We start from the raw sequence: 23,908 nt of genomic DNA, 5'->3' as shown, positions 1-23,908 counted from the left end.
CAGAGCCTTCTTTTGACCTGGACTAGCGATCCTGTGCCCTTTTGAGGTATTCTCCTTGCCCCCTCACTTTCTCGTACACTGGAGCTGAACTATTCGACTCTGGTGGATCAGACTAAGAAAGCACTGAATGGTTGGTCTAAACTTAATTAGGCGTGGTTTGGGCGCATATCTGCAGTAAAGATGACGATACTGCCGAGGATTTTATATTTATTTCAGATTCTGCCCCTGGTCCCCCCACCCAGAGCAATGCGAGCTTTACAGCTAGCCATCAACAAATTTATCTGGGGTAGCAAGAAGGCACGTATATCGGTTTCACAACTGGCTCAACCCAAAAGTGAGGGCGGAGTGAACTTGCCATTTGTCCACAGATATCTTCAGGCCGCCCACCTTTGATATGTACTAGAGTGGAACCGCCACCTTTCCGAAAAGCATTGGACCTCCGTGGATCAGGCAGTCGCAGGAGCGAATGTTTGGAGGGAGATCTGGCTTTGGCGCAAAGAGTGGGCGTGGGGCCTATATTCCTCTCCAGTAACTGTGGCACCAATGAAAGTGTGGGATTCAGTGGCACTCATGAGGGACCTTACAACTTTCCCCTCCCCTATAACTCCGATGATCAATAACTCTGACTTTCCTCCGGGCTGTAAATCCAATTGCGCTCAGCGTTGGAGAGAGGCGGAATGTAAAGGCTTGGGTTATCTATTTGACCTGGACGGCATCACCCCCTTCGAGCAGTTGCACCAAGTTTACAACTTACCATGAACAGATGAGTTCTATTACCTACAATTGTGCCATTGGGCTACCTCAACGGCATATCTATCACATGTCTCTCGAATACTCACACCTTTCGAAAAATGGGTAATAAGCAAGAACGATGATAAGCACTTGACATCGGACCTGTACATCCTACTTGCACCAAGCCCGAGAGGGAGTCGCTCGAAAGGCCAGTTGTGATGGGAGGTGGAATTGGGCTGGGCCCTCACTAACAAAGAATGGGATAACGTTTATTACAGAGCTCACCATACTGCCTTCAATACTGCTGGAACAGAGTCTGCGTTTAAAGTAGCATCCTATTGGTACCTCACACCCGCCTGTATTAACCAATGGGACAAAAACCATACAGAGCAATGTTGGCGGGGCTGTGGCTTGACCGGTTCCTTAGTACATCTTCTTTGGCACTGTCCGAGACTAGAACGATTTTGGGAGCAGATGTTAAACGACATAGATGCGGCCTTCGAGACTGAGATCCCCCGTTTACCGGCTTGCGCTCTACTGGGACTTTCGAACCCTATAACGTTCCCATTGCGGTCACTGCATAGCAGACAGATGGCTTTAGCGTTACTCGCAGCTCGCCAGGCGATCTTAGCCCACTGGGGTACTGCTACAGACCCAGACCACACGGCCTGTTTACATCGATTATGGTCGACCCTAGCTATGGAACGCCTTTCCCTATTGCAAGATCATAGGGTGAAAAGTATGCAGACACGGGTGTAACCGCTAAGGTTGGGACAAGACACCTTTAAACATCTGTTGAAGCACGGTGCAGGCCTCCCTTTTTTCTTCTTTCCTTTTTTTGGGTGGGGGGAGGGGGGTTTCTGTTTCCTATATGTCCTTTTGTTTGATATACATATTTTTTCATAGTTGCTGTTTTCTTTTCCTTCACATCAGACATGTTCATAAGCATTGCCAGCCTTCGGGTTGTAGGCACTGAAGCTGTGTATATAAGTATAACCTATGCAATGTTTCCCAGCAGCCAGCCCATGGGGTTGTAGGCACATGGCTGAATATGTAAGTTGGTCTACTTTAAAAAACGAATAAAAAGATTTGTTCCATAAAACTCGTAATGGTTTAGTGATACCACTTACGATAATTGCAGGACTCAATGAAATTGGTTATTCTGAGCTCAATAGTGACAAAGGGATTTATCATGGGCTTCTTTGGCTTGCTGGGTCTATATAAAAATCCGAGCAGAATGTGGAAATATTGCATCAGTGTACCTTGCCAATAGGTAGACACCAGGCTCAACAGGCACAGACAAACAGCCCAAGACCATGGCAATGCTACAGATAAATAATTTATTTTGGTACCGTCCATGTGCTTTTTTGCTCCAAGAGTAATCCCCCAATGTGGTTTGGCTCCTTTGGTTCTCATTTGGCTGACGTCATTTCAGCTGCACACCATAAGGAAAATCTGCTGTGTGTACGCATTAAGAACATTCAGCATATTTATACCTGGTCCACAGATGATGTATATGAATTAATGGAAAAATAAAAACTGAGAGAACACATTGGAGGAAACCAAATCATGAAAAAGTCAATTTTAAGGAAAGACAATTTTAACGAAATACAAAAAAATCTAAAATTAAAGGAAACATTCTAAAGGAAAAGATAAGTCTAAGGAAAAAAAAATGATTAAACTTGGGTGGAGTTTAGGGGTACTGGCAGGTTTTTGGGTTTATTGATGGGTGAGGTTTAGGGGTGAAGAGGGTCTCTTAAGGGACAGGGATGGGTAAAGGTCTCACGTACAAAAAGGTTTTTAGGGTTCAGGGATGGATGGAGTTCAGGCATGGTGATGGTTTTTATGTTTGAGTGAGGAGAAGAGTTTAGTGGTTGTGAAGAGTGTTTAGGGTTCATGAATGGGTAGAATTTAGGGGTGGTGAGGTGTTTTTAGGGATAAGGGATGGGTGGGGTTCATGGGCAAAAGGAGTTTTAGTGTTTAAGAATAGGTGGAGTTTGGGGTATGAGGTGTTTTGAAGGGTTCAGGGAAGGGAGGAATTTAGATGTAGAAAGGAGTTTGTAAGGTTCTAACATGGGTAGAAGTTAGGGGTGGTGAGGGTTTTTAGGGGTAAGGGATGTGTGGTGTTCAGGGGTAGTAAGGCCTTTTTAGGGTTCAGGGAGGGGTAAAGTTCGGGGGTAATGAGGGGTTTTACATGTTTAGGGATGGATGGAGTTTAGGGGAAGTGGGGCTTTCTAGGGCTCGGGTGGGTGAAAAGGGTGAGGTTTAGGGGTAGTGAGGTTTTATGGTTCATTTACGGGTGGAATTAGGGTTAGAAAGGGCTTTTAGGGTTCAGGGATGCGTGGAGTTTGATGGTCAGAGATGAGTGGAGTTGTGGTGTTTATGCTGTTTACACTTCCACTGTGCATATGGGTTATTTCTTATTCCCTGCTTTACAAGACATTTGTGGAATTCTCGTTTTCCCCTGAGCATTTACTATATGTATTGTTATACTCGGAATGTTTGAGGGAAGGCTTGGAACTCCAGACTGTCAGTTGGAGTTTCCCCCTTGAGACCTCTATACATATATACTTATCTCTGTATAATTTAACAATAAATTAATCCTTAAATCACAAGAAGACTCTTGGATATACTTCACAAATTTGGCGACATGCTTGGGATACATACCCGTCTCAGACCTCACCCTGCTTGCTGATATTTTTTTTTCTTCACCCTTCAACCCTACATCAGCTTCATTATCAACAGACAGGCATCCGCCTCAACTCAAGGTCAACCTCATTTTCCAAAGACAGGCTCCCGCCTCGAACTAAGGTACTGTGAACTTCTTAAAGTTCTCTTACTGAGGGCTCAAGGATCCGTTTTCCCAAGGGGCCCATTTTACCTGTGGGGAGCCTCCTACATTAAAAAAATGTTGGTACATTTTTCTCTGTTCCCCTAAAGTAGTATCAACTCTCCATTTCTACCTATTCACATCATTACAACCTTCACATGCTTTTCATTTGTACAAACCTTTTGTCTCACCGAGCCCACAGGTTACAGTGCTTACGCTGCCTGCATTTTTTGATTGTCGTCACAAGCATTCTGCTCGAGCACCACGGCGTGCTGTCAAGGTTACCTGTTACCCTGGCCTGCTTTCTGCTGTCGGCTTGAGCATTCCGCTCATACCAACTTCGATGGAGCCAACTTCTTGCATCTGCTTCTAGTGTATGGAGTTTACAGCACCTTTGAAGCCTTTACTACGCCCACGCTCCACTGGTGACACTTCCATGTCGCTGCACATCCTCGTCGTTTCTACAAAGGACTGACACTCATTCCTGTGTCAAGAAAGTCATCTGGAAGATTCCTTTCCCTTCACATTCTGCCACAGCTCCTCTTATTGTGTATCCTGGTACTACACCCATCGGTTCCAACGCCTCTGCTACTCATCTTACTCCTCGTATTAACAGCGATTAACAAACTTCTGCAGTGTGCTCCACTTCTCTTGTTAACAACAATTAACACGCTTCTGCAGTGTGCTCTACTCCTCGTGTTAACTGTGATTAACGCAATTCTGCAATTTGCTTTGGTCCTCGTGTTAACATCGATTAACACGCTTTACAATCATTTCAACCATAAAATCTGGATTGTGCATAATTTATTTTTTGCGTTTTCTACAACTTATTATTCAGTAGTGTTCATTTTTGCTGCAATTTTTTTCTTCACTCCTTTTCCTTTTTTCTTGTTCTTTTCTCTCCTCTGTTCTTTCATCATGCAATCAATTACACCTCCTACTCTTTTTTTAAAGGAACCTGGAGAACCACCTATTAAGTGGCGCCTTTGGTATAGATCTTTCGATGCATACTTAGGAGCTATTGATGGTTTGGAGTTTAAACCTGACAGAAAATGCAGTCTGTTATATTATTATTTGGGTGTCGAAGGCCAAAATGTTTTTGATCATTGTCTGCTTATTTAGGTGGCGACAGTGGTGATCTCGACAAATTTCAATTGGCTGTTAAAAATTGTCTATATATTTTGAAGGAAAAGTCAACCTTGTAGTCCACAGACATACTTTTTTTACTCGAGTTCAAGGTCCAAATGAATCTATTGATACATATGTTACTGCTTTAAAGGTTCTTGCTGGGTACTGTGATTTTGAATTTTTTCCTTACAGTTAATTAGAGATCAAATAGTTTCCAGGTGTTACTCCAAGAAGATTCAACAAAACGTTTTGTCTCACAAGAATCCATCTCTAGATGAAGCCATCAACATAGCTAAGAATAGTAAATGCTCCCAATTAGATGCCAAACAACTAGAGGTTGAATCTTCAACCACTAGTGTCATTAAATATTCTCACAAAGACTCACATGTTTGGAATACTTCTGATTCCGCTTCAAAAACGTCTAAAGCTACCTTTGATACTAGCACCAGAGGTGGTAGAGGTGCATTTTCTGGTCGTCTTAAATGACAATGCTACAGATGTGGTTCAAGCTCCCATGTTTCCAGCTTCAAGAACTGCCCCGCCACAGCGCAGGAATGCTGGAAATGCAAGAAAATTGACCATTTTGGTAATGTCTGTAGAGGAGGCAGACGCACTCCTGTGCGTTATGTTCAAGACCACTCTGTAGATAATGAACACGAGGTTGTTGAAAATAAACTTGAAGAGTTACTTTTAGCTGTTGATTGTGTGAATATCAACAACATCCAAGTGGATAACAAAATTAGCGACCCTTTAGTACAGATTAAAATAGATGATGTCAACATTCCTCTTCTGATTGATTCAGGAGCAAGAATCACCATAATCTCTATCGACAAGTACAAACAACTGTGGGGACACAACGTTGTATTGCCTCCGGATCTAATCACCACTGCATTTGAAGGCAGAAAATTGATTTGGCAAGGTATTTCACTGGCAACATTACCTTTGAAACAAAACAATTTTCGGGAAAATGTACGTAGCCCACAAAGGTATTAATGTCCTAGGATAGTGGCACCAGGCAGAATTTGGCGTGATAATTAAACCAGGTCATAAGCACCCTGTTTCACTAATCAACAACGTTTCTGATCACAACCTATGGAAAGAAAAAATCAAGGATGTCTTTAGTGAAAAAATTGGTCTGATCAAGGACTTCTCTCATTCTATCAAGGTCAAGGAAGGTGGTTTGCCTATAAAACACAAACTACGTAATGTGCCTCATAGTGTTAGATCTGAGCTATCACAAATGTTTAAAAAAAACGCAGAATGATGGTATCATTGAGAAAGTCGATGCCACTTTGTGGCTTTCTCCCATAGTTCTTGCCAAAAAAAAGAATTGAGAATTACATTTATGTGTGGACTTACGCTCACTTAATAATGCCATATGGGTGGAGAACTTCCCTCTACCAAGCATTGATGATCTTATCACAGCTGTGGGCCAGTCAAAATGGTTCTCAAAATTGGACTTACAGGTGGCTTACCATCATGTGAACTGGATAAGTCATCCAGATACTTAACAGCTTTTGTTACACCTGATGGTACATTTCAATTTAGGAGAATTCCATTTGGACTGGCGTCAGCCGCTTCTGTATTCCAAAAAGTGATGAGTAATATGTTCCTGGAGTGTCTAATGTTGTAATATTTCAGGATGACAATTTAATTCACACTGTTTCTGAGGAAGATCATTACGCCGTAATAGAACAAGCTCTGTCAATTTTGTAAAATATTTGTGTCACTGTTAGGGATGATAAATGTATCTTTGCTGTTAAAGAGATCGAATATTTGGAACATATCCTTTCCAAAGATGGTGTAAAACCCAAACTAAGTATTATAGAGGGTGTCGTCAATGCTCCTCACCCGGTTGACAAAAATGAACTTCGATCTTTCATTGGCTTATGTGAATTTTACTCTAAATTCATCAAAAACTTTGTCAGTCTCTCTGAATGCTTCAGGAGTTTGTTAAAGAAAGGTACTTATTTATTTTCTGAACATCAACATGTGAAGAGCACTTTCAACTTATCAAGGAAAGCATCTTATCTGCTCCAGCTCTTCAGGCATATGTTGAAGGTCGGGATACCTATGTTACCTTCTATGCCAGTGCATATGGCATGGGTGCTGTGCTATCACAGGTTGTGGGTAATGATGAGGTAACCATTGGTTTTGCCTCACGGAGAATGAAAGATGTGGAGCTAAGATACTCGGTCTTTGAAAAAGAGATGCTTGCGTGTGTGTGAGGAGTGGAGAAATTCAGACCTTACCTATGGGGGAGAACATTTTGGCTCAGAACGGACCACAAACCATTAGTGGACATTTTGTTAGGCAATAAGATTAAAAAAAGCTACTGCCAGATTAGCTAGACTGACCACAGAACCTTTGGAGTTTAATTTCTCTGTTCAACATATAGCGGGTGGCAAAAATGTTAAGGCTGATTTTTTTGTCTAGACTCCCTGTTCAAGATCCCAGTCTTACTGCAAAGGATGAGGAGGATATTGAGGAATGCATCATAACTAAGATTGATGATAATGTAATTTGTGCCAATATGGAAGAGTGGCATAAAGCTTTAGAAAGCGACTCCATTCTCAAACAAGTTATGAATTTTGTTGTGGTAGGTTGGCCCAAAGAAAGGTCCATTGACCCCACCTTACAACCTTTTTGCAAAACTGCCAATGAATTATCTATCGAAAATTATTTGTTAGTTAGAGAGGGAAGATTCCGCCTTCTAGTTTCAGATTAAGAATTCTTGAAACAGCTTACTCTGGCCAGCTAGGCATGATTGTTACCAAACGTAGGATTCACAACGATTTTTAGTGGCCCAGTGTTGATCGGGAAGTTGAAGCTCTTGTGCACAAATGCATTCAATGCTCATATAGTGATTAACATCGATCCACATGTTCTCCACTTCCCAAACCCGTCTTATGTCCCAACAAGGTTTGGCAAAGGGTTGCCCTAGATTTTTTAGGACCATTTCATGTTCTTGCCAATTTTGCTAAAAAAAAAGAAAAATTGTCGTTCTCATCGATCAACTCTCTAGATGGGTAGAAGTTTTTCAGAACCTAATACCAAATCTGTCATTCGCTTTCTACAAGACGTGTTTAGTAGGGAAGGGTTTCCTGAAGAACTTTTAGCTGACAATGGCATTCAGTTTACCTCCGTCACCATGCAGAATTTTTTGGCCAAAATGGGAGTGAAACCCTTACGCACTCCACTTTATTCCCCCGAGCCAATGGTAAAATCGAAAGATTCAACAGGGTTTTGGTTGAATGCATACAAAGTGCCATCAAAGCGAGAGTGGATTGTGAGACTGCAATTAGAGATGTTGTTTGGGCATACAGAACCACCCCTCACTCTGTTTCTGGGTCTATTACTTTCGAATTAATGAGAGGAAGAAAAGTTGTGCCCACCCTCATTCCTTTTTTGGAAAGTAGAAGCTTTTAACGAGGATTGCACTGTGTTGAAAGAAGTTGCCAGAGGTAAATCGCTGAGTGATGAAGTTAGCCGTAGCAGGTATCAAAAACGTAAACTGCCTACAATTACTAGGGAGAGCAAGTTTTCCATTGGGGATAGGGTTCGTGTTAAAGAACCTTTATTACTGAAAAAAGTGAAATCAAAATTCAGAGATCTTGCATGCATTGTTAACATTAGAGTACAAGCTTTGAAACTTGATAATGGGCAATGGTGGAACATTTCCCGCTTGGCAATGGTAAAAAAAACTGGCAATCACTCCAGTGTACAAAAGAAAATGTATGACTCTATAATAGTTAGAAGAAGTTTAAAGATCAAGAGCGTTCCTTGCAAATTCAATGATTAATTCCATTTTCTTTGTAAAAGGGGGGAAGAAATGTGGAGTTTATGCAGTTTACACTTCCACCGTGTTTATGTGTTATTTCTTATTACCCTGCTTTACAGGACATTTGTGGAATTCTTATTTTCACCTGAGCTTTTACTATATGTATTGTTACACTTGGAATGTTTGAGGAAAGGCTTGGATCTCCACTCTGTCAGTTGGAGTTTCCCCCTTGAGCCCTCAATACATATATACTTATCTCTGTATAATTTAACAATACATAAATCTTTAAATCACAAGAAGTTCTTGGATATACATACTTCAAAGCAGTTTAGGTGCAGAAAGGGAAATTAAGAGGATAGGTATGGACAATATTTAGAGGATGTGAGAAGCTCAGGAATCGAATGGTGTTAATGGGGTGATGAGGGGTCAGCAAAAAAACAAGAAAAAAGCATCCGAAATAACTGTTTGACAATGAAAAATAATTACATCTGAAATAATGATCACTGAAGTAAACCACTGAAATAAATAACTCTAACAAAAATGTTTTTGAAAGAAAGATCTGCAAACCATTGCATTTACACCTTTAACAATAAGCATGTAAAAGCCAATTTCAGAACAAAAGATACATTCTATGAATTGTTTTGTGTGAAATGGTAAATGTCATATATCCTGCTAATTTCTGTTAAACAGTTTAAGTGAATATTGTTTCTCAGTAATGGTAATCCATGAAACCACTTTTCTATTAAATCACATGCAACTGTCCAAAGGAATTCAGAGGGTGGTTGAGGCAGCAGAAAAAATCAGGGAGGCAGCAAAAATGTAGTGAAAAAGTGTATGTAATCACAGCCCATAGGGCGTATAAATTTGAGATGCTTTGCACAGATATCATATTGAAAGAGAGTACAGACAGTACACAAAACAGAAATTTGGACGTGAGAAGAGTTAGAGCATCTCTTGTAAATATTCCTATGATCCCAGGGGCACCCGCGTCTCTATGATGACCCTCAACATGTGGGGTACCAAAGCTTTCATTCATGGCCCAAATATAAGGGTCACCATAACATAAATTCATTGTGATCAGAGGACCCCCACCCTCATGCTTCTCAGTGATGACCTCGCAATAATGGGCTGTTGTTTTTAGGTGCTTCAGATGAATGCTAAAAGGAGGGGTATTTATCTCTTTGCAGCGGTCCCCAGAATGAGGGGCACTGTCTTTCAAGGATGGTGCACATGAAAGGCATTCATCAATGAAATGACCCATAACAAAATATCTGCCACCGCTCAGGCAAGGCTCCTCAAAATATAAAGCACCGGTTTCAGGGACACGCAAAGGCCAACAATCTCTCAGGCATCATCACCAACATGAGTAACACCTTCTCTCAAGATGGCCACCAATATGAAGGTTCTAAATTTCACTACAATATCCCCCACCATCAAAGCCATTCATCTCTAAGGAACTGCCCCCTATTTGAGGTACACACTATATTTTAGTGAATATGATCTTATCTGAGGACCAACCTCTCTTGCAGTGGTCTATTATGAGGACCACCCGGCCTCTTAGTGACTGCTTAATGATTTGATATTAACACTGTCCATTCGTGGCTCAGTATTCATCTGAGGATCACTGTTTCTCCTCACGGACTGCATCCTTACAAGAACAATTATATTTCTCAACTTGAGCAGCTCCAACTTGAGCAGCTCCACAACTATGGTGCAACCTGGTGGACACCGCATCTAGTTTCTCAATAATTTCTCCAGACTCAAGGATACTGGACTACACTCCAATAATGACAACACCGGGTTTCTCAAAGACTGCTATCAGAGATATTTACATCTCAAAGACTGCATTGGCTTTCAGTGAATGCTCAGTCTAAGGGGCGGTTTCCCTCAGTGACTGCACATCAACCTAAATGGTATGTCATCTCTCTGTGGCTGAACTCAAACCTGAGAACTCATTTCCACTAAGCAGCACCTATTTTCTCAGTACCTAAACTCCAACCCAGTGGGAACTTTGGCCTCTCAGTAGCTACACTTTAACCCAAGGGGCACCTATTCTCTTGCTGAACAAACACTAACCTGATGGATGTAAAGTTTCTTAGTGGCATCAGTGACAACACTCCAAGCTGAAGAACGCCATCTTTGAGAGGACAAACTTCCTCTTAGTAATGCTTCCTAACCTTAGGCACCCCTCGTCTATCAGTGACCACCCCAGTCTTGTTGAGGTCCCATAGTTCAGTCACTTCAGCCTAATATGTTGAACTCCTTTCCTTTAAGGAGACTACACCGAAACCCCAGTAACACACCATCTTGCTTAGATTACACCACAAACGTAAAACATGTTGTCTCTTATTCGGCTGAATACTAACCAGAAGATCAGGCATAAAAACATCCTGAGAAAGACTGTCAGGCTCTAAAGACACAGCTAAATCAGATGAGGGCTCTGGAAGATCCACTTATAAGGAAGACTGCCCATAGGAAAAACAGAGAGCTGTCAAGCAGTAACATGTATCCATTATGAAGAGGCACTGTGTAGAAGGACAACAAGACATCAGAGAGATTAAGAGAGTCATAAGAAAGATCCCATATGGAGAGCGAGCTCAGGGTTGAAGAAATACATTCATAAATCAGGGAGAGGCATCGGAACAATTGCTATAGCAAGAGATCACAGCGATAGAGAGAGCCCTCAAAAAGACAATCCGACAAGTCAGAGACCCGACAGCGGGACTGAAGAAAGACTTCCTCGAAATAAGGACACTGATCTAGATTGGAAAGAGACAGGCAAAAATGTGCCTTATTAAAGCATAACACCACAGAGACAAAACAAGGAGAGGCACCTCAGAGAAACAACCAGGTTTACAGCGGACACCACTGACAGATTATAGAAGATAACCCATGAATCAAGCAGAGAGAGACTTTTCAGTAATATGGATGAAGAGGCTGTGGTATCACTACCTTGACGTGGCGGTTGTGGTGGGATAGCAGCAGTGTTGGCAGATGCACAGACTATAAGTGGGCAAACTTGTGTGCCTAGACTGCTGTCATGTCTGGCAAATGTAAAACTGTGGCAGTGGTTCACAGAGCTTTGCCAGCAGTATGTTGAATTTGGAATGACATGTCTAGGTTAGTAACGTGACAAATAACAGAGCTGCGTTTGGTAGACATGGATTGTCAGGCACACTTTCCGGAGCGTAGACAAGATGATAGTAGTGGGGCAGGCACCAGAATGTGGGTGAAGATTGGCTGGTAGTTCACAGGTGGCGAGCGTGGATTCTGCTGCATCATCTCAAGTACAAGGTTGCGCACGTCTCGGGACACGTCTCCTCGAAACTCCAGCAGGGCAGAGATGTGGTCGTCACTGCAAAGAAAAAGAAAAAGTGTACAGGATAGATGCTGAAAGGTGGAATGATCTGCACAAAAAACCTGGGGGTATCCTTGACAAATTGATTGCACAGAAAACAAGCATTTGCCATGCAATAGGTCTCGCATTAGGAAAGTGCGAGCTATTGGTATTGTAAATGACAATTTTTTTAAATATGTGTTGGTTCTGAAAATATATAAATTAATAGCATTGTTATTCACAAAGCCAATAGCTTACACTTTCCTAATGCGAGTCCTATTGGCTATGGCAATGCTTGTTGGTAGCAAGCAAGGACAGTGCTGTTGTGGTGCTGAGTGATGTGGTGGTGTATTAGAGTGATGTGGTGGTGTATTAGAGTGATGTGGTGGTGTCCCAGAGTGATGTGGTGGTGTCCCAGAGTGATGTGGTGGTGCCCCTGAGTGATGTGGTGGTGTTCCTGAGTGATGTGGTGGTGTCCCTGAGTGATGTGGTGGTGTCCCTGAGTGATGTGGTGGTGTCCTTGAGTGATGAGGTGGTGCCCCTGAGTGATGTGGTGGTGCCCCTGAGTGATGTGGTGGTGCCCCTGAGTGATGTGGTGGTATCCCCAAGTGATGTGGTGGTGTCCCCGTGTAATGTGTGGTGTCCCCGAGTGATGTGGTGGTGTTCCTGAGTGATTTGGTGGTGTCCCTGAGTGATGTAGTGGTGTCCCCGAGTGATGTGGCGGTGTCCCTGGGTGATGTAGTGGTGTCCCTGAGTGATGTGGTGGTGCCCCTAAGTGATGTGGTGGTGTCCCCGAGTGATGTGGTGGTGTCCCCGAGTGATGTGGTGGTGTCCTCGAGTGATGTGGTGGTGTCCCTGAGTGGTGTGGTGGTGCCCCTGAGTGATTTGGTGGTGTTCCTGAGTGATGTGGTGGTGTCCCCGAGTGATGTGGTGGTGTCCCTGAGTGATGTGGTGGTGTCCCTGAGTGATGTGGTGGTGTCCCTGAGTGATGTGGTGGTGCACCTGAGTGATGTGGTGGTGTCCCTGAGTGATGTGGTGGTGCCCCTGAGTGATTTGGGGGTGTTCCTGAGTGATTTGGTGGTGTTCCTGAGTGATGTGGTGGTGTCCCAGGGTGATGTGGTGGTGTCCCAGAGTGATGTGGTGGTGTCCCTGAGTGATGTGGTGGTGCCCCTGAGTGATGTGGTGGTGCCCCTGAGTGATGTGGTGGTGTCCCAGAGTGATGTGGTGGTGTCCCAGAGTGATGTGGTGGTGTCCCTGAGTGATGTGGTGGTGTCCCTGAGTGGTGTGGTGGTGCCCCTGAGTGATGTGGTGGTGTTCCTGAGTGATGTGGTGGTGTCCCTGAGTGATGTGGTGGTGTCCCTGAGTGTTGTGGGTGTGTTCCTGAGTGATGTGGTGGTGTTCCTGAGCGATGTGGTGGTGTCCCTGAGCGATGTGGCGGTGTTCCTGAGTGATGTGGTTGTGTTCCTGAGTGATGTGGTTGTGTTCCTGAGTGATGTGGTGGTGTCCCAGAGTGATGTGGTGGTGTCCCCGAGTGATGAGGTGGTGTCCCCGAGTGATGTGTTGGTGTTCCCGAGTGATGTGGTGGTGTCCCCGAATGATGTGGTGGTGTCCCCGAGTGATGTGGTGGTGTCCCAGAGTGATGTGGTGATGTTCCTGAGTGATGTGGTGATGTTCCTGAGTGATGTGGGGGTGTTCCTGAGTGATGTGGTGGTGTACCTGAGTGATGCGGTGGTGTACCTGAGTGATGTGGTGGTGCCCCTGAGTGATGTGGTGGTGTTCCTGAGTGATGTGGTGGTGTTCCAGAGTGATGTGGTGGTATCCCAGAGTGATGTGGGGGTGTCCCCGAGTGATGTGGTGGTGTCCCCAAGTGATGTGGTTGCGTCCCTGAGTGATGTGGTGGTGTCCCAGAGTGATGTGGTGGTGTCCCTGAGTGATGTGGTGGTGCCCCTGAGTGGTGCCCCTGAGTGATGTGGTGGTGTCCCTGAGTGATGTGGCGGTGTCCCTGAGTGATGTGGTTGTGTTCCTGAGTGATGTGGTGGTGTCCCAGAGTGATGTGGTGGTGTCCCCGAGTGATGAGGTGGTGTCCCCGAGTGATGTGTTGGTGTTCCCGAGTGATATGGTGGTGTCCCGAATGATGTGGTGGTGTCCCCGAGTGATGTGGTGGTGTCCCAGAGTGATGTGGTGATGTTCCTGAGCGATGTGGTGATGTTCCTGAGCGATGTGGTGATGTTCCTGAGTGATGTGGGGGTGTTCCTGAGTGATGTGGTGGTGTTCCTGAGTGATGTGGTGGTGTCCCTGAGTGATGTGGTGGTGTCCGTGAGTGATGTGGTTGTGTTCCTGAGTGATGTGGTTGTGTTCCTGAGTGATGTGGTGGTGTCCCAGAGTGATGTGGTGGTGTCCCCGAGTGATGAGGTGGTGTCCCAGAGTGATGTGTTGGTGTTCCTGAGTGATGTGGTGGTGTCCCCGAATGATGTGGTGGTGTCCCCGAGTGATGTGGTGGTGTCCCAGAGTGATGTGGTGATGTTCCTGAGTGATGTGGTGATGTTCCTGAGTGATGTGGGGGTGTTCCTGAGTGATGTGGTGGTGTACCTGAGTGATGTGGTGGTGTACCTGAGTGATGTGGTGGTGCCCCTGAGTGATGTGGTGGTGTTCCAGAGTGATGTGGTGGTGTTCCAGAGTGATGTGGTGGTATCCCAGAGTGATGTGGGGGTGTCCCCGAGTGATGTGGTGGTGTCCCCAAGTGATGTGGTGGCGTCCCTGAGTGATGTGGTGGTGTCCCCGAGTGATGTGGTGGTGTCCCTGAGTGATGTGGTGGTGCCCCTGAGTGGTGCCCCTGAGTGATGTGGTGGTGTTCCTGAGTGATGTGGTGTGTGAGGGTGAGGGTGTGTGGGGGTGTGAGGGGGTGAGGGTGAGTGAGGGTGAGAGGGTTGTCAGGGTGAGGGATGTGAGGTTGTGAGGGTGAGTGAGGGTGTGTGAGGGTGTGACGGTGAGTGAGGGTGTGTGAGGGTGAGGGGGTGTGAGGGTGAGTGATGGTGAGAGTGATGGGGGTGAGGGTGATGGGGGTGAGGGTTTGTGAGGGTGAGGGTGGGTGAGAGGGTGTGTGAGGGTGTTGGGGTGTAAGAGGGTGAGTGAGGGTGAGAGGGTTGTTAGGGTGAGGGGGTGAGGGTGAGGGGGGAGGGTGGGTGAGGGTAGGTGGGGGTGAGTGACGGTGAGTGAGGGTGTGTGAGGGTGGGTAAGGCTGTGAGGGTGTGTGAGGGTGAGGGTCCGAAGTAAATGGTGGCAAGGCAGACATCATATGACAGAGAGAAGAGACTGTGTGTTGACTGTGTTGGTCAGTTTCAGAATCAGGAGGGGCAGAGTCAGCACGTGTCTAGAGGAAAAGCATAGCGGATGTAGCATTGCAGCTAGCAAGTCGAGTGTGTTCAAGCTGAGTGTCCCTAGAGAGATGGCAACACAGCAACAGCATTTGAGGAGCAAGGCTACTGTAAACAAGCACGGTAGGCTTTCACTTTCGTCCAGAAACATGCTCTCGGCATTGCTGTGGCGGGGGAGCGGGAGCGCATTCCTTTGAAGTCTGATGCGTGGGACGGGGGAGCGGCAGCCTTTGAAGTCTGATGCCGAGGCACAGACAAATGGTGATGTGTTATGTGGCTGGCGATGGTGTGCACGCGCACAGATCACATGAACTGTATGCTATCAGCAGCCGTTTTGGTAGACTTTACTTTTCCGCTTACTATAATCTCGCCGGAGCAATGCGCAAGCGCATTGGCTCAGACGAGTTCTAAAAACAAAATCAAGATAACAATGCGTATTTGTAAAGCGCATGTTCACCCTGAAGGGCAGCTTGGTGCTGAATAACATATGTGAGGATAAAAGTCTGAGTGGACCCACCTGAGATTCGAACCTATGACCACGAGATCGAGCACAGGCCCCTATAGTGGACGCATTAGTCCGCTAAGTCTACTAGACAGGATTCCTGGCATTTAACTGGCTCTAAAACTCCCTCTCTCCCCAACACCCTCTCACCTCCTTGCTAGCCGTTCAAAGTGTTTTTTTATATTAACCACACCCAAAATTCTCTACAGGGTACTCTCCATCCAATATGGTAAAGAGAGTAGACAGTAGGAAGGACTATGTGAAAGGGGCTGCTGAACAACATATCTAAAAGGAGGAGGAAAGGTAGAGTATAAGAGTTAGAAGGAAAGCAGCACAACAAGTAAAGATGGGTATTCCTGGTGTCATTGGGCGCAAGTGAACGGAGGGAACAAGGAGGGATACCTGATATCCGGATACTTGGCAGTGAACCCAGATACCTCCAGGCTGAGTAGGTTAGGATCCTGTAGATGGAGGAGTTCCTGGATGCCCAGAATGACACTGCCGCACTGCTCGGTTTGTGGGAGTCCCTAATAAAGTAAGAGAGAAAGAGAGTAAATGCTGTGCCATCAATAATAACTAGCCACCATGATCCCTATTCTTAGTACTCCTAAGCCACCCATACCTCCTGTCCCATTTAGCTGTCATAGATGGGCAACACTGGAATCTTCTCTTACCAACAACCCGATCTCTTTTCACTTTGTCTCTGGCTAGCTCCTTGTGTCAGTTCTCAGGTACTGCTCAACTGCCCTAATCTATGTCTAGTACTGACCAACTAGCATGACCGCTGTGTTTCTGAAAATTCCGTAGCTTCTCTTCCTGGCATTGACTAACATCTCTTACCACTGTTCCTCAGGAGCCTTCATCGGCCGCTGTTTCCCTAATACTTTACCAGCAGCCTGTCCCTCCTTGCCAAGACTGACCAACAGCCTATCTCCAAGGCAACTGTCAACTTCCCCCTATTTTGACTAGCAGCTCTGTCTTATCCCTAAAACTGACAACTCCCTTGAAACTTCTCTCGCGCACTGACAATTCCCCTAACTTCTCCCTGTCCCCTTTTCTAAACGTTCTGTTATAGCCTAGATTGTGCTTGCATTATATTACCACTGTGTGCCTTTAAGGGGCCTGGGACTTTATGTTGTTTTGATTCTAACTGAGGTTCTGACTGTGGTTACTTGAATCCTGGTCGCTTCCAGTGTTGGATGCTGTTTATTTTCTTCAGTTAACTTCTTGTGTTTTACATCCCTAGTGTGCAAACACTATGCAACTTTGGTAATGAGTTTCCCGCTGAAACCTCGAGATCCACCCTGACAGTTTACACTGGCCACCATTATGCAGGAAGGGTAATGTCATCTCAGCCTTTTGACTACTGACGACGGGCAGAAGGAACACACCATGTTGGTTCAAGTGAGAATGTACTTACATAAAGTGTTCTGGCAAAGCAACTTTAGTGGCTTTTGATCTTCCCCACATCACTGTATCTTACATTCAAATGTGCACTGGCTGAGCCTCCAGCCACAGTCTCGGCTCATCCTACTCTCTTGAGATTGCCGGTGTGTGGTGAGACAGTGTACTAAGCGCAGATGGATAAACTGCTTCCCACTTACAATGATGACAGCTTTATATAATTTTAGTTAGTTGTGTTATGTATGCTGCAGGACCCGGGAAGACAAGGGTGACAACTTTCATTATTTTAGAATATTATTTTGAAGATGATGAAACCGTAAGAGCAATATGCAAAGTATACATGTATATTTTGGCATTATTGGGGCGGTATACATTTTTACAGAGTGTGGGTGAACTAGTGATGGCGTGGGAGGAAGTATTTGACATTTACCTATAGGTGGTGGGTGCTGACATATATTGGCCAAACAAGTTGGAGATGCTGGAACATAGTTTAGGAATTCAGTTCAGAAGAATCTTGGATATGTTACCTCTTTCTGGCCAGGAGGCAGAAGGGTATGAGGACATACAGACATGAAGGAGGTATCAAATCACAGGTGCTTAGAAGCTTTAAGAGCCTTAGAGGGGAACTATGACAAAAAATCAGCATGGTATTGGAAAGAAAGAAATAGTTTTCACTTGTGCAGCCACCAGGAGAGCCAATTAAACAATATGTAGCAGTGTTGTGCATGCTAGGATCCACATGCACGTTTAGGGAACTGCATGAAGAAATCACAAGTGAGCAACAGGACAAACAATTTAAGAATACAAGAGTATTTATTGGGGCTGGATAAGGAGGTTTGGGAGAGCCTTCGACAGGCAGAACGCTCCAAAACAGATATAAAACCGTAAGGATATTGTGGTGGTAAGTTGTCCCTGGTGGCCGTCCTTTCTCCTCAACGAAGGTACAAGGATAGACAAGAACGATGCAGGGTTTATGTTGTGCAAAAGGGAAATCCTTGTTGGGATGATGGGAGCAGCGAGCTTTGGGATTATTCTTGACCCCAATCACCCCGATCTGGTAGTAGTGATGGGTGGGAAAGCTGACAAGAGGGTGCTGGAATGTCCCCAACTGCTTAGCAACAAACTGGGGTGTTCAAAGAAATTCTATCATCGTATTGTGTTGAAGAAGGATGCTTGACCCAAAGTCCATAAAGTACACAATGTTCTGTTGGTTTTGAGGGATTTCGTAAAGGAAATGCTGGATGGACTGTACAGAGCAAATGTGATAGAACAAATAAATGCATCGGAATGGTTACGTTCCATAGTTATAGCTCAAAAGGCCAATGGGAAAATAAGAATGTGGCTGGACTTAAGGAACCCGAGTGGTGGCGTTTGGGTGGGCAGACAATCGCTACCAAATCTTAACGAACTGTTGATGAGCCTGAGAAATGCTAAATATTTTAACTCTTTAGATCTGTAAAATGCTCACCACCAAGTGTTGTTGCACCCTGGTCTAAACATTTTACTTAAGTCTTGATGCCAGATGAATCTTTCCAATTTGTTTGGATGCAATTTAGTTTGCCTTTCGCATTTTAAGTGCTTCTATGTTGCATGCACAAATTAATAGGAAAAATGCAAAGGGGATTACATTTCCAGGATTATATACTGGTGTAGGGTGTTAGCAAGACAGAGTATGATGATGTTTTGAGGAAAACACCCACCAAGTTGAAGGAGGCAGGATTTACAGTGGACATCCACAAGTACAGGTGTAGTTAAATGGGTGGAGTTTTTTAGGGCACTCGCTGTCATGCGAGGGACTAAAACCCAAGATAAAAAATGCTACAAGCCCTGGAGAGAGTGACCAGCTCCATTCCTTTCTCAGACTGGCAAAATATTATGCCAACTTTGCTTTGTTGATCATTTCACCGACCAACCCAATCTTTAAGGACATTAATGAAAAAAGTAGAGGGTTGTGTGACCACAAGAATGACAAGGCATGTTTGACAACATAAAGAGAAGCATTGTCAATGCCCTGGAGCTGAAGGCAAATGATCCTCTTTACAGCTCTACCACTGTCACAGCTGCTAGCATGCAGCCAAGGTCTGGTCAAGGAAAGGTTAGTGGTGTTCACACTCAGGAGAGCCAACAAGAGTTATTGCACAATTGCGAAGGAGGCATTAGCCTGTTGGAGGAGGTTCAATATTTAAGTGTATGTATGAGGAACCTTGTTCGAACTAAGAACTCAAGGAATTATTGACCACAAAGTGTGGAGAGTAAGCAACTCCTTGTATAGTAAAGTGGCTACAAAACCAAGAAGGAGGCACTACTCTTTTTAAGAAACCTCATTCAAACTAAGAACTCATAGATGTATTTACCATGAAGGGTGTAGGGTAAGTAATTCCTCATATAGCTAAATGTTTATATCAGTTTCAGGGATATTAATTTGAAATCAAGTATGTTCAGTCATGTTCCAGGGATATTATACGTGAATGCTGTTTGTTTGTCGAGGCTGCTATCAAAGGTGGAAGGATCTGAAAAGTGTGATGACTGGATGGTAATAGAGAGAAACCAAATGTATTGCCGGGTCATTTAAGAGGAGGCGTGGAAGAGAGAAGTGCGTGGTGACAGGGTTTTGCCAGAAGTGATAAAACCCAAAGGTTGACAAGCTGCGGTAAGTGATGAGGCAGATTAGAGTTTTTTCAAACCTGTGTGGTATGAGTTGTTAGTACATAAGGACTTTCGAGAGGGGAGACAGTTTGCTGGTGCCAGAAACCTTATGAGAAAGGTTGATGAAACAGATGCATGAAGGTTATGGAGGTATGTCCTACATGAAGAGGAGGGCTTGAATTGACATCTGGTGACCAGGCATGGATCGCAAGATAGGATGATAGGTAAGGGGTTGTACTATCTGTGCTAACAGTGATAAATCTCATGTGGCAAATGAGACATATATAGTTCCTGATAGATTTTCTCAAGTGTGCATGGCAAAAGGTAGGGATGGACATATGAGGTTCTTTCTGTAGTCAAGGTTTTGAAGGAAAGTATTCAATTTTGTTGTTTAACAACTTTTACTACATGGCCAGTGGTTGGATTCTTGAAAGAAGTCATCTAACGAAAATTGTCACAAATACATTTTAGGAGGGAGAGCTGCCCATTGCACAGAGGAGACTATTAGGGAAAACAAACCTCTCTTTGTTTCCCAAGAATTCAGGAGATACCTGAAGGAACATGGCATTAAGCAATATGGGACTGCCTAGTACCATTTGCTTGAGTGTTTTTGACAGTGTTGGAGGATTGTGTGCAACTATCTGTGCAGAGTGGTTTAGACTGGAAAGAGGAGGTAAAAAAAGGTTGTGGAATTTTAGGACAATGCCACACTCTTCGATAGAGGAAACTACGCTTTATCTTTTGAGGGGCGGATTACCCTCACGGCGGTCGCTACTGCATGAATGGGTAGGACTTCGGTTCATCACCTGGATGAATGGGTATTACTTCTTTTCATGAAATGAATGAGGAATGTCCGAATGAGGGTGTGTGGCAAAGACAAAGCAGTTACCTCAAGAGACATAATGACAAACTCAAAGATGTTGAGAAGACGGTACAAGGTGTGGGATATGGTTTGTGTGAGAGTGGGTAATTCAGGAAGGAAAGGAACATCCAGATGGTCAGTTCTCAAATGTGTAGTAGAAGTGAAAACTAACAGTGTGATGCTAGATGAGGAGAAGAAATGGAATATGAAAATGGAGAAAAGGCGCAGGATGCAGAACGTAAGCATTGGAAGGAGTGTGAGAAAGCAGCAGTTTCCAGTCACAAGGAAGAGAATGTTACAGCCATGAGTAATGGTTAGAAAGTAAGGCTACCCAGGAAATCTGATAATTATGTATTGATACGTCTTCCTTAGTGCTTGCATATTTAATTCTCTACTCATTTTTCTTTTGATTTAATTCTTTTTATCTGATAGTTTTTTCACCATTTTATAGTGATTGTTATTTATGGTTGTTATTGTATTTTGTAGGAGGGGTGATGTGTTATAGCCTAGGTTGTGTTTATATTCCATTACCACTGTGTACCTTATATTTTCCTTGAAACTCTATGTTGTGAGCTTAACTGCAATTCTAGCCATGGTCTGCTGGATACTGGTCGCTGACAGGCTTGTATGCTGTTAACCTTTTTCAATACACTTCAAGTATTTTACAGCCCTGGTGTGTTGAGGCTTTGTACCAATCTCTCACTTGCATTGACCGCCTCCTTAACCTCTTTCACTGACACTCACTAACTGCCCAAGCTCTCAAAGGCAGTGAGCAGTGCCCTGACATCAGTGTTTGGCATCTTCCTAACTTCCCCATTGCTTCAAACTACCTGCCTGCCATCTCTCTCTTTGATGAGCCACGCTTAATTATTTTTCCGGGACAGACACAGACTTAAGTGCAGAGAATATTCTTCTCACCAGTCTGGTGAAGAGCTCCTCCAGCTGTTGCGCCTCCTGAGACATGTGATCGGCGGCTTGAACCCTCTCCTCAGAGTTCTTGCACTGCAGTCTCTTCTGCATGAACCCTCTAATGTACTCGATCACCACCATGCGCTCGCACTCTGACAGCAGGAACTAGAATGTGAAAATAGAGAAAGCTCAGATCACAGAAATGCCCTAACCTAGACAAGGTTTCTATCCCAGAGAACCCCATTCTTACATTACAGTGAGGGATGAGCAGTGCAGGTTTAATAAATCACAGTTGGCTTGATATTACCATTTGCCATTTTGACGCCCATTTCCCCAGGGTTTGCAGTTCTATTTGCTGTTTTTATGGGGAACTGAGCCACATTCCTGCTACTAGCAACCTTAGTGACTGCCTCGATTTACCTTATGATAAAACCAGTCCACCGGTTCTACTGAGTATATTGCTTTCTGCATGTTCATGTAAAAAGACACTACAGATGCAAAAAAACAAGTCGCTTCCAGCAGTTCCTCCTCAGAGGGTTCCATTGACTGCTGAACACCATTGATTTTAGTAGATTACCACTGGTGGTCAGTATAGTTGTATGATGACAGGCAGTTCCTAAACATCTCCAGTGGATGGGACTACAGGTTAAAAAGATAGAAGTTCTAAGCTGTGTTTTTGCATGTGATGCCTGGGTAGGGCCTAGTTATACAGATCTTCCACAGAAAACAGTTTTTCTCCAAACTGCACTCCATGTCCACCAGTAGATATTCTCACCTTGAAGGCTGGGTTTCTGGCACGGGAGAAGTGCCTGCAGTAGTGCTCTGTAACCCCGCAGACGTTATCAATGATCTGGGACCCTGACAGCCAGTGCCGCGAGGGCAGCTGCAGAAAGAGAGGCTATAACCAAGAACACAGACATGTTACCAGGAAGAATGCATCACTGACCCTCAAGCAAGCATGTGAGCATATCAAGGATATTCTCTCAATGTTTGGTTCTATTGGGTATAATACATATGAAACTTTGATATATTCAACATTATGAGGAGTAGCAAAATCAAAACATCCAAGACAAATTTCCCCAAAGGATGGTTACTCAAAAGTGAAAGTAAATAGTGTTGTGGTGAAGTACACTTATCAAAAGATGCAAAATATGATTTCATTTCTTCTTACAAAATATGAATGATTCTTAAATAATAATGGTGTGCAACTATTAAAAACAGTTTTGTGAAAGTACTGCTCAAGCCGAAATGATGATCAGGAGAGACTATTTCTATTGCTGAACTAATGCATTTCAAGTATAGACCCATAACACCTACTGCCTTCCACTCCCCTTTTTCACATCTGTCGAGGGAGTAATGCTTTAGGCATGGTGGGGAGGGAACTTACAATGGAAGCAGAAGGGCCCAAGGAGGGAATTCGTTTTATTTGTCTTTTGAATGAAGGATGTATCTGAGGGGTGGACTGAATGTGTCTCCCAAGTACCTAGATGTGGTGAGGGAAGGGGTCTGATATATGATTTTGGCTTTGTGCTGAGGATTGGGGAAAATACCCTGTTGGGGTTGCGATTAGTGGGATGTGTGTTATCGTTAGTGTGGGAGGAAGGGCTCAGAGAGCAGGGGTCAGTACCTGCCCGATGACGTGCAGAGGCAGAGCAGAATGAAGATGATCAGTTGAGACCTGAGGCAGTGTACCATCAATTGCTTGATCCCTTCTCCTTTGAGAAGTGTTGGAGTGGGGAGGCAGTGGTTCTTTTGCAGTCATTAAGGAGTCTGAGTTTGTTTAGTCCAGGCATGCCAATTTGGTGTAACTCTGTGGCAACCATAAAATCCACCTACTGTGGACGAACAGTGACCTAACAGCTACCATCATTATGCAAGTCATTCCGCTTTCCAAGTCGCCATACTTCCAGCAGGAACATATATATTTAACTGCACTGATACTAGAAGTGGGCCTTAGGTAAGAGCAATTTAGCTCCCTTGTGAACTCCTCATGGGTGCTTAAGCCTAACTGCTGAACATTGCAATTAGTGGTGCAAAATGAAAGGATATGGACAAAAGCATAAATGCTGCAAGGAATGCCTCAGAAACTAGATACCTTTTAGGGGAAAGTGGAGAGGGGTAAGAACAGACTATGGATTGAACATGGTTAAATGTTTTTGGTGAAGGAAAGGAGAAGGAGCACATGGTGGCCAAAACTGGACTAGTCCAATATGATAAGCAGAACACAGACCAGCTGAAACACAGAGCTTAGTAGGTGAAGACTGTCAGAGGGGATGGAAAACCATTGATCATTTTAAAACAGGCACAAGCCCAATGGGTTGCCATCCTGTGGTGCGTTTGTTGCAGGACTTGACCTTAGACTAGATCTCGTCACCAGCTACCACTGGATGCTGAGCCTGACTG

The 23,908-nt window shown here is 44.3% G+C and overlaps 1 protein-coding gene across 1 annotated transcript in view; it reads right to left on the bottom strand.

Annotated features, from left to right (window-relative positions):
- Positions 1 to 2,053: 2,053 nt before the first annotated feature.
- EXOC3L1 (exocyst complex component 3 like 1) overlaps positions 2,054 to 23,908 on the bottom strand; it is a 160,725-nt gene continuing 138,870 nt past the window's right edge. Inside the window, exons 10-13 of the mRNA XM_086947772.1 lie at positions 22,281 to 22,403; positions 21,515 to 21,670; positions 16,087 to 16,211; positions 2,054 to 11,826 (exon numbers count right to left, since the gene is read on the bottom strand). Of these exons, the coding sequence (XP_086803898.1) occupies positions 11,640 to 11,826; positions 16,087 to 16,211; positions 21,515 to 21,670; positions 22,281 to 22,403 (591 nt within the window). The 3' untranslated portion in view covers positions 2,054 to 11,639. The remainder of the gene's footprint in view (positions 11,827 to 16,086; positions 16,212 to 21,514; positions 21,671 to 22,280; positions 22,404 to 23,908) is intronic.

The sequence above is a fragment of the Lissotriton vulgaris genome, chromosome 12, assembly GCF_964263255.1.
Source record: "Lissotriton vulgaris chromosome 12, aLisVul1.2, whole genome shotgun sequence".
NCBI lineage: Eukaryota > Metazoa > Chordata > Amphibia > Caudata > Salamandridae > Lissotriton > Lissotriton vulgaris.
Note: the sequence above shows the minus strand (reverse complement) of the source record. Positions and strands in the feature narration are given on the sequence as shown.